The 13378-nt window shown below is 44.8% G+C and overlaps 1 protein-coding gene across 2 annotated transcripts in view; it reads left to right on the top strand.

Annotated features, from left to right (window-relative positions):
• Positions 1 to 13378, top strand: part of UBASH3B (ubiquitin associated and SH3 domain containing B) — a 110933-nt gene that overhangs the window by 5853 nt on the left and 91702 nt on the right. Inside the window, exon 3 of one of the 2 annotated variants that reach the window (XM_044997263.1) lies at positions 442 to 593. In XM_044997263.1, the coding sequence (XP_044853198.1) occupies positions 466 to 593 (128 nt within the window). In that variant the 5' untranslated portion in view covers positions 442 to 465. Of the gene's footprint in view, positions 1 to 274; positions 594 to 13378 lie in introns of those variants that run through there. The other variant, XM_044997262.1, reaches the window with a different exon arrangement.

Here is a 13378-nt window from a genome sequence, read left to right on the forward strand (position 1 = left end):
TCCACTGCAGCTTTAAGAGAGGGGAGGGTTTCCAGGAGAGGAAAAGGCAAAGCCTGCCCACAAGGGCTTCTTTTTGCCTTTCTGATCCATTCAGAAATTACTCATTGCAAATTCCTGACTTTTCAAGAGGAGGAAGTGCGATTGCATGGCTTTCATTTGCTGCACATGTGTGGCACAGAGTGGGAAAGAGACTTTTAAACTGGGGCGCTAGTGCCGCACCAGCGATGACTTTGTGAGCGCTGGGGGTGGGGAGGGGGGGTTGCTTTACACCAGGAAGCTGTGCTGTATGTTTCCACGCTCAGCTGCTGAGACAGAGAGACACACAGCAATACAACAGCAGCCGCTTGCCTTTCTCTGGATCAGCTGTCTCTCTCTCTCTTTTTTTTTTTTCTTTCCGGTGTGTTGTTTTGTGTGTCTTGCGATGGCTGAATGATGGCCCAGTACAACAACTCCACACCACACACCATGGCTGCCAAAGACGAGCTCTACAGCAAAGTCACCCCCAGAAGAAACAGACAACACCGAACGGGGACAATCAAACACGGGTCGTCTCTGGATATCCTTTTATCAATGGGATTTCCCAAAGCCAGGGCGTAAGTTGGGACATCTTTACTCCCCCCTCCCCCGTCCGAGCCCCCCCCCTTTTCTGTTATAAAGGCCAGCTGGTTAAAGGTGGGGGGGGGGATTGCAATTTCTGGTTTGCATGGTGCTCCAGGATGGAAGGCGTGTGTCTATCTGGTGCGTTCTGGTGGCTATGCAGGAGAACGTGATGCGCTGCGCAGCTGCCTGCGCTGGGTGCCTATCGCTAGGTAATGCAGGTGCGCCTCGCTCCAAATGGCCTCGGTCGATTTCATTTTTCGGAGGATGGGTTTGTTTGGGAACCGGGGGGGCTTTCGAGGAAAGGCTCCGCTCCGAGCTGCTGAACTGCAGAGGCAGAGCCCATCCACTGCAGTGGTTTGCAGGCTAGGGTGTCAGTTTGCAGCGAGGTGGGAGTGGCGCGCGTGTATTGCATATGCATGGCCAGGGAAGTGAACTGGGGCTCGGGGAGGCTGGAATGTGCCAGGGCTTTAAAGGCAGGTGAAGAAATTAGCATTCGTTGCAGCAGCCCTGGCTGGCTGGGGGTGAGGGGGGTTGTTATTTTACGGCGACTGTTATTCATCCAGGCTCATGGTTTTGATGTCAGGAGGTACAGCCCTGTCAAGGTAGCAGCAGCGCACAAATTCCGGGGCTGTGGTGCAACGAAAAAAAATAAGCTTATTCACAGGACTGTGAAAACAATGCCAGGCCTGGCTGCTGAATGGATGCGCCAAGCTACACTGGCCTGTATCCCTATCGTGGTGAGAAATTGCTTCCGAAGTTTTGGATGTCCAGCTAGACAGGAAACTGGACTTCAGCAATGTGCAATTAGAAACCACATTTTCCTTAGCCATTATTTTGACAATGGTTATTCCTCAGCAGTTATTTTAGCTCATTCAATCACCTGAGCTCATTTCTGTAATGTACCTGCCGGTGAACTGAATGGAAGCAGTGCTCAAAACCCCAAACCTTTGGAATCCAACCTCCTGTGTTTTTCTTGCACAATTGAGCAGTAATCTGTTGTAACGTTTCTTTGCTGTGCTTAAAAGTCATTAGGCAGCAACCTAAATATAATTGTAATACTGACCCCTCCCCAGCCCCCTTGTTAAAATGATGGCTGCTGAGTGGGGTACTTTAGGCTGTATAACAAACTAGGGGAATTTGGATGATTGCTTGATCTGCCTAGATTTGCCTTTTGTAGTTGAGATATCAGAACTCAGCTGGCTTCCGACTATTTTGCGTACAGTTTTTGATAGGTACACAGATACACATGATTTTAAGGACAGACATCTATGGATTCATACGACCACCATGGCTTTCGCTAGAACATACACACACTCAAAATCCAATGTGCATTTTCCAGTTGTCCTACTTATGCTCTATATGTGTGTCAATGATCTATAGCCATATATAGAAAGTGGCATGTAGCATTTAAACAGGATGCTTGCAGATTGGCATACTGAGGAAGCAATGACTTAATGCACCCAGACTGGATGGAAATGCACTAGCATATTACTCAGCCTAGATGGGGGAAAGAAATGCTTGATATGAAAGATAAAAACAATTATTACCTCTATGACAGTGATGCCTAGTTTGACAGCCAGCTATTTTACCTTCGGCTGAGTACCTGGTTGCCATGCAATTCACATCCTTGCTTAATGAAAGCTTGCTTCATAGTTGCAGTACATAAAAATGAAACCAAAGCCTAGATAGACCAGCTGGGAGAGGTTAAATACAAAGAACAGGTAGCAAAAATACCCCCAGACTTAAAGACTAATTATCATAAAGTATTTGGACTCGAGGGGAAACCAGCTAGTTCTTTACATACAACAGGATACCATAATAGTATATTTAACTGATAAACTTTGTGCTGGAATTAGATGACTCAGTGTATAACATAATTCTTGGCACTGTATCCCAGTCTGCTGATAATGTTGCAATTAACTGGTTATTAAAATGTAAGTAAGAAGCAAAATAAAAATAAAAGCAGACTGGTAATTGCTGCTGCCCATGGTGGGCTATTATGGAATAATCCACAGGTCAGTGGTCAGGATCCCAAAAGTGCAGGGTTTCTAAGCAGTACAGAGCATGTTGTCGGGGTGATTCCCACAAGATTGCTGCTTCCCAGAAGAAGCCTTTTATCCAAATGCACATTTCTGTGCAAAGGGAGGAGACTAAGGCTGAGATTTACATATTCAAGTTTCTAGGACTTCAATAGCTCAGACATAGGTTAGGGGTTTGATACAGGAGTGGGTGGGTGAGATTCTGTGGCCTGCGTTGTGCAGGAGGTCAGACTAGACAATCATAATGGTCCCTTCTGACCTTAAAGTCTATGATTCTATACCACATTATAAATGACAAACACAGTAAAAATATATAAGGCCTAATATAATTGCCGTGGCTCTGGGTAAGTCAGTCAACCGATTGTACCTGGGACCACTGGTTTTAAAAGCATGAGCCACTGCTGCCAAAGCCCAGCTCTTAGTCAAAGCTGTAGCAGGCTTATCAACTTGTATAGGTACGTCTGCACTTCGAGCTAGGGCTGCAATTCCCAGCTTGAGGCGGCACATCCTCACTAGGTAGCTCTGGTTGAGCTAACACCCTACTGAGTGCAGCTGCGGTGGTGCAAATGGCAGGTAGGATTAGCCACCTTGAATATGTGCCCATTGGAGACAATAGGCCCACGTTTGATAGTGTAGACACTCCCTATATGGAGCCATCCCTGTAGGAGAACAGAGCGGGACACTGCGTGGGAATAAGTTCCATGGGCGACTGGTGTATTCAGGCAGTTCACAATGGATCCACGAGGCTTCCATCCCACTAGATCAACTCTGCCACTTCCCCTCCTGTACACGACCCCACGTTCCCATGGAGAACACCGGGTTGAGCTCAGCAGTGAATCATCCAGGGGGCCAAAGAGGAGTCAACACACAAAGCTACACCACTTCCTGTCCTCCACCTCAGCAGAACCAAGATGATGATGTTTTGTTTTGGCCCTTGGTAGCTATGGAGGACCAGCAGGAGTTAGAATATGGGTATTTATTACTTCATGATGAGCCTCAAATTAGAGGGACTCAGTCCAATTTCTACATAGTGAAATTCTCTCCTGTGTTCCAAACGTGGTTTCTGTGCTGTTAAAACATGTTTGCCTAGTAACAGACAGAGCAGCATTTCAGTAAAGAGGCTCCTATCCCTCCAGGGTTTGTGCTAACGCTGGGAGAATACTGAAAAAAAAAAAATAATTGGAGCCTGAAAGAAATTCACTTCCCCCCATGTGTGTGCCCCCATCGCGCTAGCTTTTTGCAAATATTCTAGGCTGAAATTCATCCTTGTCCACAGGAACAGCCCAAGGTCTGTGCATCACTTAAGCTCTTTGGGCTTTAGTGGGACTTACGGAGGATTCAAGTGGTGCTTTGAGCCTTGTGTTGACCTTCTGTGCAGGGGTGAATTCCACCCCTAATGAACGTGTTTACTGATGGGAATATCCTTGACAGAGCAATTTTTAAGGGCAGACTGGAAGAGAGTGGATTTCAAGTATGTAATCACGCTGGAGCCAATTGCATCCAGCCATGGAACAGAATATACTGGTACCATGCCCACAAGCTACTTGGGGCAGGGACTTCATTTGTACAGCACTCAAGACAATGGCATCTCGATCCTGGCTCTAGCCTCTGCGTGCTCCTGTAATACAAATGTACATAGTACCACATGTCTAATCAAAACCACTTCCATTTCAAATTCTGAACACTCAGAAGCAAGCTGCAGACCAAGAGATTATTTGGTCAACAATTTTAAATAGCAAATTTGTTGAAGATCCCAATCTGTTCACTCGGTGAACAGTTTAAAAAAAAAGGCGTAATTGATTGAATAAGCAATCCCTTACAAATTACTCATCCAGATCTGCTTTTCTCTCTGCAGTGCTTATTTTTTTCCTTTTGAGTACTTATTTAACTGTTTTTGGGAGTAATGAGACAAAAGCCAGAGTATGCAAAAAGCCTTCTAACAGATGAAATTCTGCATCCTGGCTTGAGGAATATCTTGAGTAATTAAATGGTCTAGTTCATGTGCTGAAGTTCCTAGGTTCAGCATTGGGGCCTCTGAACAATTGTGTACATCTGTGCTGGAATGGATCCAAGAGGGAAGCATGGGGCTGGGCTGTGCAATTGAACACAGATACTGCAATTGAGTTAGCAGCTGTAGGGAAGGAACACTGGAAAAAGGCTTCAGCAAACATACATTTGGGGCCATATCCCACTATCATTCCACATGTGGAATTTTCATTGACTTTACTGCAAATTCTGCTCCAAGACTGAGGGATTATTATTATTTTATTTGTATTACAGTAGTGCCTAAAAGCCCCATTGTGTTAGGCATAGAATATACACATAGCCAAAGACAGACCATGTCTCAAAGATCTTTACAGACTACAAAAATGAGAAGTATTGTTATCCCCATTTTACAGATGAGGAACAGAAGCACAGAGAAATTAAGTGACTTCCCGTGGCAGAACGAGGAATTGAACTCACGTACCCGAGGCTCAGTCCAGTATCTTAATCACAAGACCATTCTTCTTCTCTAAGAAAAAGAGAACCTGTCCCTTTAGGAAATGAACCCTGTCTCTGAATGCATTTCCTACTGTTTGCAGTATTCTAGCAGCTGTGTTGGTCTCAGGGTATGAGGGATAAGGGTGGCGCAATATATTTTTAGTGCCCATCTTCTGTTGATGAGAGAGAGACGCTTTCGAGCTACAAAGAGCTCTTCTTCATATCTGATACAACCTCGCCCACCTTGTCTCTCGCATATCTTACTGTCTTTTTTCTTCTTTTTTTTTTTTTTGTAAAAAAAAAAAACAGAATGAAACCGATTGGAGGAAATGAGAAAGGTGAATAAAACGGAAAATGGAGCAATCATTCAGATAGACTGGCTGTAATACACCATCTTTATTTTGTATAGTGCTTTTAATGCAATCTATATTGTGAAATGCATTACAGATTTAAATAATGTAGTTACAACATGAAATAATAAAGAGAAGGAACTAAACAATCAGAGAAGGGAGGAAAGAAAAATGTTCAGAGGAGAGCTGGAAATCTGGATGGTTGACTGGGCAGAGAGTTATAGGGAGATTGTTCCATGCGTCTCAGAGAAGGCATTTGCACCAAGAATGACAAGAGTGTATGATGGGACAAATTAGATGTCTGTGGACAGAAGAAATATTAAAAGACAAAGAGTAAAAAATTTCAAAAGTGCCTAAGTCCCATTTTCAAACATGCCTTAGGAACTTAAGATCATAAGGGCCAGATTTTCAAAGGAATTTAGGTGTCTAAAAATGCAAATGGAATTTTCAAAAGCACCAACGCAGGTTAGGTGTCTAACTCCCATGGATTTTAGTCCTTGAAAATCTGGCCTTAAGTGATTTTTGAAAATGGGACTTAGGGACTAAACATTTTTGAAAATTTTGCCCTGGGTCTGCAAGGTCAAATTCAGAGAGGTTTTTAGAAACCAGGGACCACAGTTTGTCCTGAAATGAATAGGGAGCCAAGGGAGTTGTTTGAGGATAAGGGCTGATGAGGTAGTCTTATTTTGATAGTCAAGGAATATTGAGGGAGGTATAGAGAAGGTATGCTATAAGGATGGACAAGCAAAGAAAACCTTGTTTTCCAGAACTACCTCGACATAGTCTGCATACAGCCCTGACTAGGATGACCAGATGTCCCAATTTTATAGGGACAGTCCCAATTTTTGGGTCTTTTTCTTATATAGGCTCCTATTACCTCCCACCCCTTGTCCCGATTTTTCACATTTGCTGTCTGGTCACCCTAGCCAGATAACATAACCTTTACATGTCAAAGAAAACTAAAATGATACAGCTATTAGTGCAGAAAGTCACCTAATATTATAGAGGCATTTGAGGAAAATATCATTTTACACTCTCTATAGCACTTTTCATCCCACTGTGATGACTGTGAAAGGCAGCCACCTCTGGGTTCAAACATGGCAGCTGTTTAACAGTGCACCCTAATGTTACACCAGTTTTTAGGAAGAGAAATTCAGGATACTTTAGGAAGTTGAAACTGCAAAGAAATTTGGGAAGACACATGACTGCAATCATCTGAGTTGCATTCTAGCCATGACGTTAGATGTGACATCCCTAATCATTTCTGAAGAGGACCTTTATTAATTACAAGTGATCACTGTTTGTATGTCTCATTCAAAAGGCAGTGACTCCCCAGTGTTACCACACACCATGCTGGGACATTATTTCTATACTGGGTTAGACCCCAGACCTGCATTGAGCTCCTTGAATGCACACCCCTGTACTCTGGGTGGGCAGGCACAGACATCTCTGGCACAGAGCTCATTGCTGTATCCAGGCCTTAGAGAGAAGAGTGACACCCATTGAATTGCCATCACAAGTTCTTGCAGTGCTTGCAAAAGAGACCATCTGACTCAAGTGCTGACCAAGCCTGTCCCTGTGATAAGATCACAACCTAAAGTGCTGTGGCTGGAGCAATACTGCATCTTTGCTTGGAGGTATTTTATACATAAACCACAGCTTGACCTGTCTTCCCAGTAATCCTGTTTCTTGAGGCGGTGGGAGGGGAGCCGAGAGAGGTGAAACAAAAAGCCATTTCTGCAATATTGACAACCAGGACACTTGTGCCCGGGAGCCTGGGGGAACTGTTTAAGAATGGTGCATCCTTATGCAAAGACTGCCTACAACAACCATGCCAAGGTCAATGAGTCATTGGGATATTTGCTGTGTAAGTGCCAGTCGTGCAGAATGAAAGCTTCCCGGTGGACGTTTTTCTTATACACCCGCCTAGTTTGGGGGGCAGGGAAAGAGCGGCATTGCACCTTTGTGCAGTTAGCTTCCCTCACTGGGATCCTGCATTTAAACATGCAAATTGCATTACGTGATGAGTTCCCGGTCTAGAGACAAGTCAGTGGGAGTACACTGATCCCCGTGATCCTCAGAACTCTGTGTTGCAGGGCTGTCAAACCTTTACACTATCCCAGGAGACGTTAGAAACTTGCCAGGGACCTGTGGACCTTAGCCCACTTTGATAGCAAAATAAATGCAAGCAACATAACATTTGCTTGTTCTTGTCCTTCTCGCTGGGGATTTGTCATGTGGGCAAAGGGCTGATCTTGTTGCCAATGACTTTCACCAGAAACTGGAGCAGCTTCAAAAGATAAGTAGATGGGGGTCAGGGAGAAGTGCCATGGCTCTATCTCAAACACACCAGCCAATCGGACAAAACTTTTTTAAAAAAAGAGCAATTTTGTTTGGTCAAATAGATTTTGTTTGTTTGTTTGTGTCCCCCGCCCTCCCCCCGACTTTGTCAAATGTCTCTGGGACTGGGAGGCGGGGGTCTACTGCACTCTTTCATGCCAGGCCAATGTCATGCAAGTCAACGCTTGTCAATGGGGAGATCGTTATGGAAATACTGACAAAAGGTTAACTCTGCTGCTGAGCAAACCTAGGAGCTTAGAGGCAAAGTTGAAGATATGTAACTGTGATAAACAGCGAGACCTTTAATAGCTTGACACTGAAAGAGGTTTTAACCATATTTCACTTACACTCTTCCCGTCACCCTTATTACAAGCAATTTAAAGCAAGTGTCATTTCTTCTTTTTACATATTATTAAGTAGGCATTGCGGTTCATGATAGTTCAGAATTAATCATTTGCAGATAGTGACTGCTAAATTTCTGCTGGAGAGGAGGGAGTGCATTAGACATATTTTTCCTCTCTCGATTCTTAAAAGCACCAGACTTATTATCTTTTCCACCCCCATCCCAACGAACTATAAACAATTCTTACTCCACTAGGATCTGATCCAGTTCCCATTAACACCCTGATTCAGCAAAGCACTTAAACCCATCCTTAACTTTGAACATGAGTAGTTGAGAGCAAAGTGCTCTGTATTTTCCTCATGATTATGGAAGGGATGTTTTCAGTAACATTGGGGACACCTGTGATGCATAAAGCAGCAGTACATTTATTTTCCTAAACTATACCTTATTTTTTGGAGGAAGGACAGGATTTTTGCTGCCAAATTCTATTTCTCCTGTTTTGCACTAATATAAAACATTGTTTTATTTATATTGCAGTAGCAACTTAGGAGCCCTGATCATGGACCAGGACCTATACATATATTGCTAGGTGCTATACAAACACCAAACAAAAAGAGGTTGCCTGCCTCAAAGAGCTTGCAGTCTAAACAGATGACAAGAGACAACAGTTGGATGCACACAGTCAGACGCAGGGAGAGCACAGGAGATAGTGTTGGTCAGCACGATGGGTATTGATCTCAGCATTTCTCCAATAAGAGCTTTTATTCCTGATTCTTCTCATTAATAATATTTTGGTGAAATATGCGTAGAGGGCTGGTGCAAAGTTCTAGGCACCACTGTTTTGAGGATAAAGTGGAACTTAAGTAGTGCATACGGCCCTCTGAACAGCGGTGAATACCATCCTATGTACGTGTAATACTAGCTAATAGTTAGCACTTTTCATCTTCATAGGAGGTCAAAAATAAATGAAGCGAGCTTCCCAGACCCCATGTAAGCTGAGTGAGTGTTCTCTCCATTTTACAAATGGAGAAATTAAATCAGAGAGGTGCATTGACTTGTTTGAAGCCACAGAGATAGATGTAATTAATTAATGTTTGTCAAGTTTTTTCAATAAAAGGTACTATAGAATTACACAGTATTATTCTGATTTCTCTAGCAAGAACCACATTCCTCTCCACATATGATTTTTTTAGCTTATTCTCCACAAAAAAATATTTCCCTTCATCACATGCTTGAAATGAGTGTGGTTGGTAATTAATAGTAAACATCAGATCACTGTATATTACCAGTGGATAAACTGCAATCATTTCTCTGAGTCAGATTTCAGACTGTTCTGAAACATGAGGTGGGGGTGGAGGGGGGGGCGCGATTCTCATTTGGGCTGACAGTGTATATGGAGCCTTACAATGAGCCTAAATGTCAATTACATATACACCGAGTATGTTACCTTCACACTCCCTTTAACGCTCCTTTATGCTGCTGGAAGGGTGTAAAGTGGCCTTCCTGACTATGAGTATCTGTCCAAACGGCCAAGTCCTCAGCTGGTGTACACTGGCATAGGGCCATTGACTTCGTTGGAGAAATGCTAATATATATGAGCTGAGGAGTTTGCTCAGAAATAGCCTGGTTTTCATTTGCACCAAGGCCCCTTTATGCCACTCTGCCAGTGGGTTCTTTTGCACCAGTCTGGCAAGGCAAAGAGTTTTAGAGTACATAAGAATCTGTCCCCAAGTCTTTGAGAGGAAAAGCTATGTCTTCAGTATTCCCCCCCCCCCTGCTCCCCGCAATACATTTTTACACTAGCTATGCAGCATCTTTGTAAATGGTGACTCACTGCTTCTGTGCCTCCCAGGCCGTTATCTACACACCTACAAGATGCCCATTACTGCCTTCAATAAGAGCACCTGGGGGCTTGAGCACACTTTAAAGAGTCACAGCACGTATCAGAGAATGCAGGGGCTGTTTCCCAGACAGTGGCTGTGCAGTTGGTCTCCTGCGCGGTGTGATCATTCTGGTCTGAAATGTGTCAGTGTAAATTTAGCCAAGTGCAGAGGGCTGTGAGCAGAGAGTGACTCAAGATGGCTCCACAAATCGGAGGCCTGAAGCAGAGAGCTCCTGTTATGGTGTCACGGTGCAATGGTACGCTGTTCCGTTGCAACAGTGAAGTTGGGTGGCAACTGGCATCCTAAAGTCCCACAGATCCATGTCCGCTCACCTTCCATCCTGTTCACCTACACTTAGGGTGGCCAGAGGTCCTGTTTTTAAAGGGACAGTCCCATTTTTGGAGACTTTTTCTTATATAGGTGCCTATTACCTCCCACCCCCTGTCCTGATTTTTCCACAGTTTCTGTCTGGTCACCCTACCTACATTTTCTTCTCATTGGGATGGCACCTATAGACCTATGCAACCTATAGCCACGATGCTCCAACTGTATCATGTGCAATGGCAGACTCCCATGCCAGTGTGAACCACCCATGGATGGTTGATAGGTGGTTCCATAGGTGCTGGAACTAGGGGTGCAGCAGCACCCCCTGGCTTGAAGTGGTTTCTGTCATATACAAGGTTTACAGTTTGGTTCAATGGCTCTCAGCACACCCTCTACACGCATTGTTCCAGCACCCCTGCCATTCAGGCACAAGATTCTTCTTATCTGGAGCCAGCTGCAGGATCAGGGCCTATCACACCACGGTGGGACCTGCCCTTCCAGGGTTTTTTGTGCTTCATTTTGATTTTACAAAATTGGTCCAATTTTGAAACAAAAAAAAAAGTCAAAAAATCTGCAGTATTTGCTGTTTTCTCTCTAATGTCCTGCTCTCATGAAAACACAATCCTTATTGGAATTTTCAATTTCAAAATCAAACTTGGTTGCACTGATCCTTTGCAATGAGGCTTAGTAGATATCTTCTCCCAAGAGAAATATGAATTAACTACATGAAAGCTCTTGGGATCAATGCTCCTGGCTGATTTCATTGAAGACTCCTGCTCAAAAGCTGATGCATGGCAACCAGGATCAATGTATTTGAAATCCTTCCCAACAATCTGAAAAGGACAGTGATGTCTCAGAGCACTGCAAGTTGTTTTCGTGTAAAAGTTGTCATATAGAGACATGGCTTGTAACTCCATTTAAAATGCAGGACAGTGGGGGAGCTTTTGCAGGGACTGTACTTCACTGATTTAGTCATAGATGCATAGGGTACCTGACCACTGCATCTTGCTGGGGCTTCCTTTGTCAACTCAGCCTTAAAACAGGGTCATCGGAGTTCCTTTGTCAAGCCACGTTGGACTCCTGGTGGGATTCTTTTGTTGTTCTCTCAGGAAACTCCTGCAACTGCCTGTTGATTTCTCTGCCATGTGTTTGGTTCTTGGATGGGCCTTGCTGGTGCTAACCGGGTTTTAAAAGAAGTGAGTTAAGAGTGCCAAACTAAATGGGAAAATAGACTGGACGAACAAATAGTTCTTTAAGAGGCATGTGTAAGAACCGGTGTATGGAATTTGCTGCGTGGAACTGTGCAGCCATGTCGTAGCTGTCTGTGTGCACGTGGTGGGAGAGAGTGCTGGAGCTCTCTTACCACAAGGATCGTGTGGCTGTGTCTATACTAGATGATTAGGCCCCTACCACATTCATAGCCATGAAAAATGCAATACCATTCCATGCCATCCTTACTTCTGCACTGCGGCCTTCAGAGCTGGGTGGCCGGAGAGTGGCAGCTGCTGACTGAGGGCCCAGCTCTGCAGGCAGCAGCGCAGAAGTAAGGGTGGCAATACCATACCATGCCCTCCTTCCTTCAGCGCTGCTGCTGGCGGCAGCTCTGCCTTCAGAGCTGGGCTCCCGGCCAGCAGCCGCCGCTCTCCAGCTGCCCAGTTCTCAAGGCAGCACCGCCGCCTGCAGCAGCACAGCAATACAGGTAGCAGTATTGCAACCTCCTCACCACAAGTCCTTTTGGGGTCAGGACCCCTACAATTACAACACCGTGGTATTTCAATTTTAAATCGCTGAAATAGTGAAATTTGCTATTTTAAAAATCCTCTGACCGTGAAATTGACCAGAATGGACTGTGAATTCAGTAGGGCCCTGTAGATGATTCATCTTTAAATATTTCCCAGCTCCAACAGGAACACTAGTGCAGACCCATCGTTGCTGTGTTAACGATCTTGTGGTCTCACCCTGTATTAAGAGCAGGCCTTGAAGACATGGTGGTTGAACGTTCCCACCACTGCTACCACTAGTGCTGCTCCACCAGTGATCGCAACAGCGGGAGCAAAAGTGTAGATGAGCTGCTAGGGTTTTTAATGAGAAAAAGGCCCAGCTTGCAATTCTAACACAACTGGCAGCTCTAGGCTGTCCAAAAGGCCCGGGATGATGGTAGAACCAGAGCTTCACCCCCTCCATTGTGGTCAGGGGGGCTGAGCCAGTGTGGAGAACATGAGGGGAATATACTCTACAGCAGAAGCACATGGTTGCTGCCCTGGAGGGCTCTTCCCTGCACCCTGCAGAGGGATCCAGGCTGAGTCAGATGGGATTCCTTCCGGGATTGCCGTGCACTCCCTTCACCGGCTAGCCCAATACAGACTGTGGCTTAAATGTTACAGTCTCGCCCTCTGTGTACAAGGCCCGACCCAGTGCCCACTGAAGCGAGTGGAAAGACTTCCACGAACCTCAGGAGGTGTTGGATCAAGCGGCAATGGCTATTTGCCACACAGTCCCCTTCATTAATGGCATGAAACCCAGAGAGAGTGGAGAAGATGCAGTCAGAGCAGGGGTTTCTGTTTTTAATTCTTTCTGACATTTAGAAGGTCAGTGGAAAAGCTTGTCAAATAAAACAGGAAGTTACTCTGACATGTAAGCATTTGAGCACGGGATGAAAATCAGCCAAGGCAGCCACAAGCCCTTGTCTCTGAGCACCAAGCTTTCACACACTCTAAGACCAAATAGCACTTGAAGCGGGAAATCACCATTTGAAATATCTCCCACAAATTATCTTTTACTGTTTTTCATGACCATGACTAACTTTTACTCCACTGACTAAAGGAAATTATCCTCTCTGCGGACTGAGACTTCTGAGCAGACTAAGGGGAAGAATAGTCCTGTGGCTAGAGTGCTTGCTTGGGCCTCAAAAGACCTGGGGTCAATTCCCTGCTCCACCACAGATTTCTTTTATGACCCTGAGCAAGTCACTTCGTTTCTCTGTGCCTCAGCTGACCATCTGTAAAATGGGGGTAATAG

The sequence above is a fragment of the Mauremys mutica genome, chromosome 22 (genome assembly GCF_020497125.1).
Source record: "Mauremys mutica isolate MM-2020 ecotype Southern chromosome 22, ASM2049712v1, whole genome shotgun sequence".
Lineage (NCBI taxonomy): Eukaryota > Metazoa > Chordata > Testudines > Geoemydidae > Mauremys > Mauremys mutica.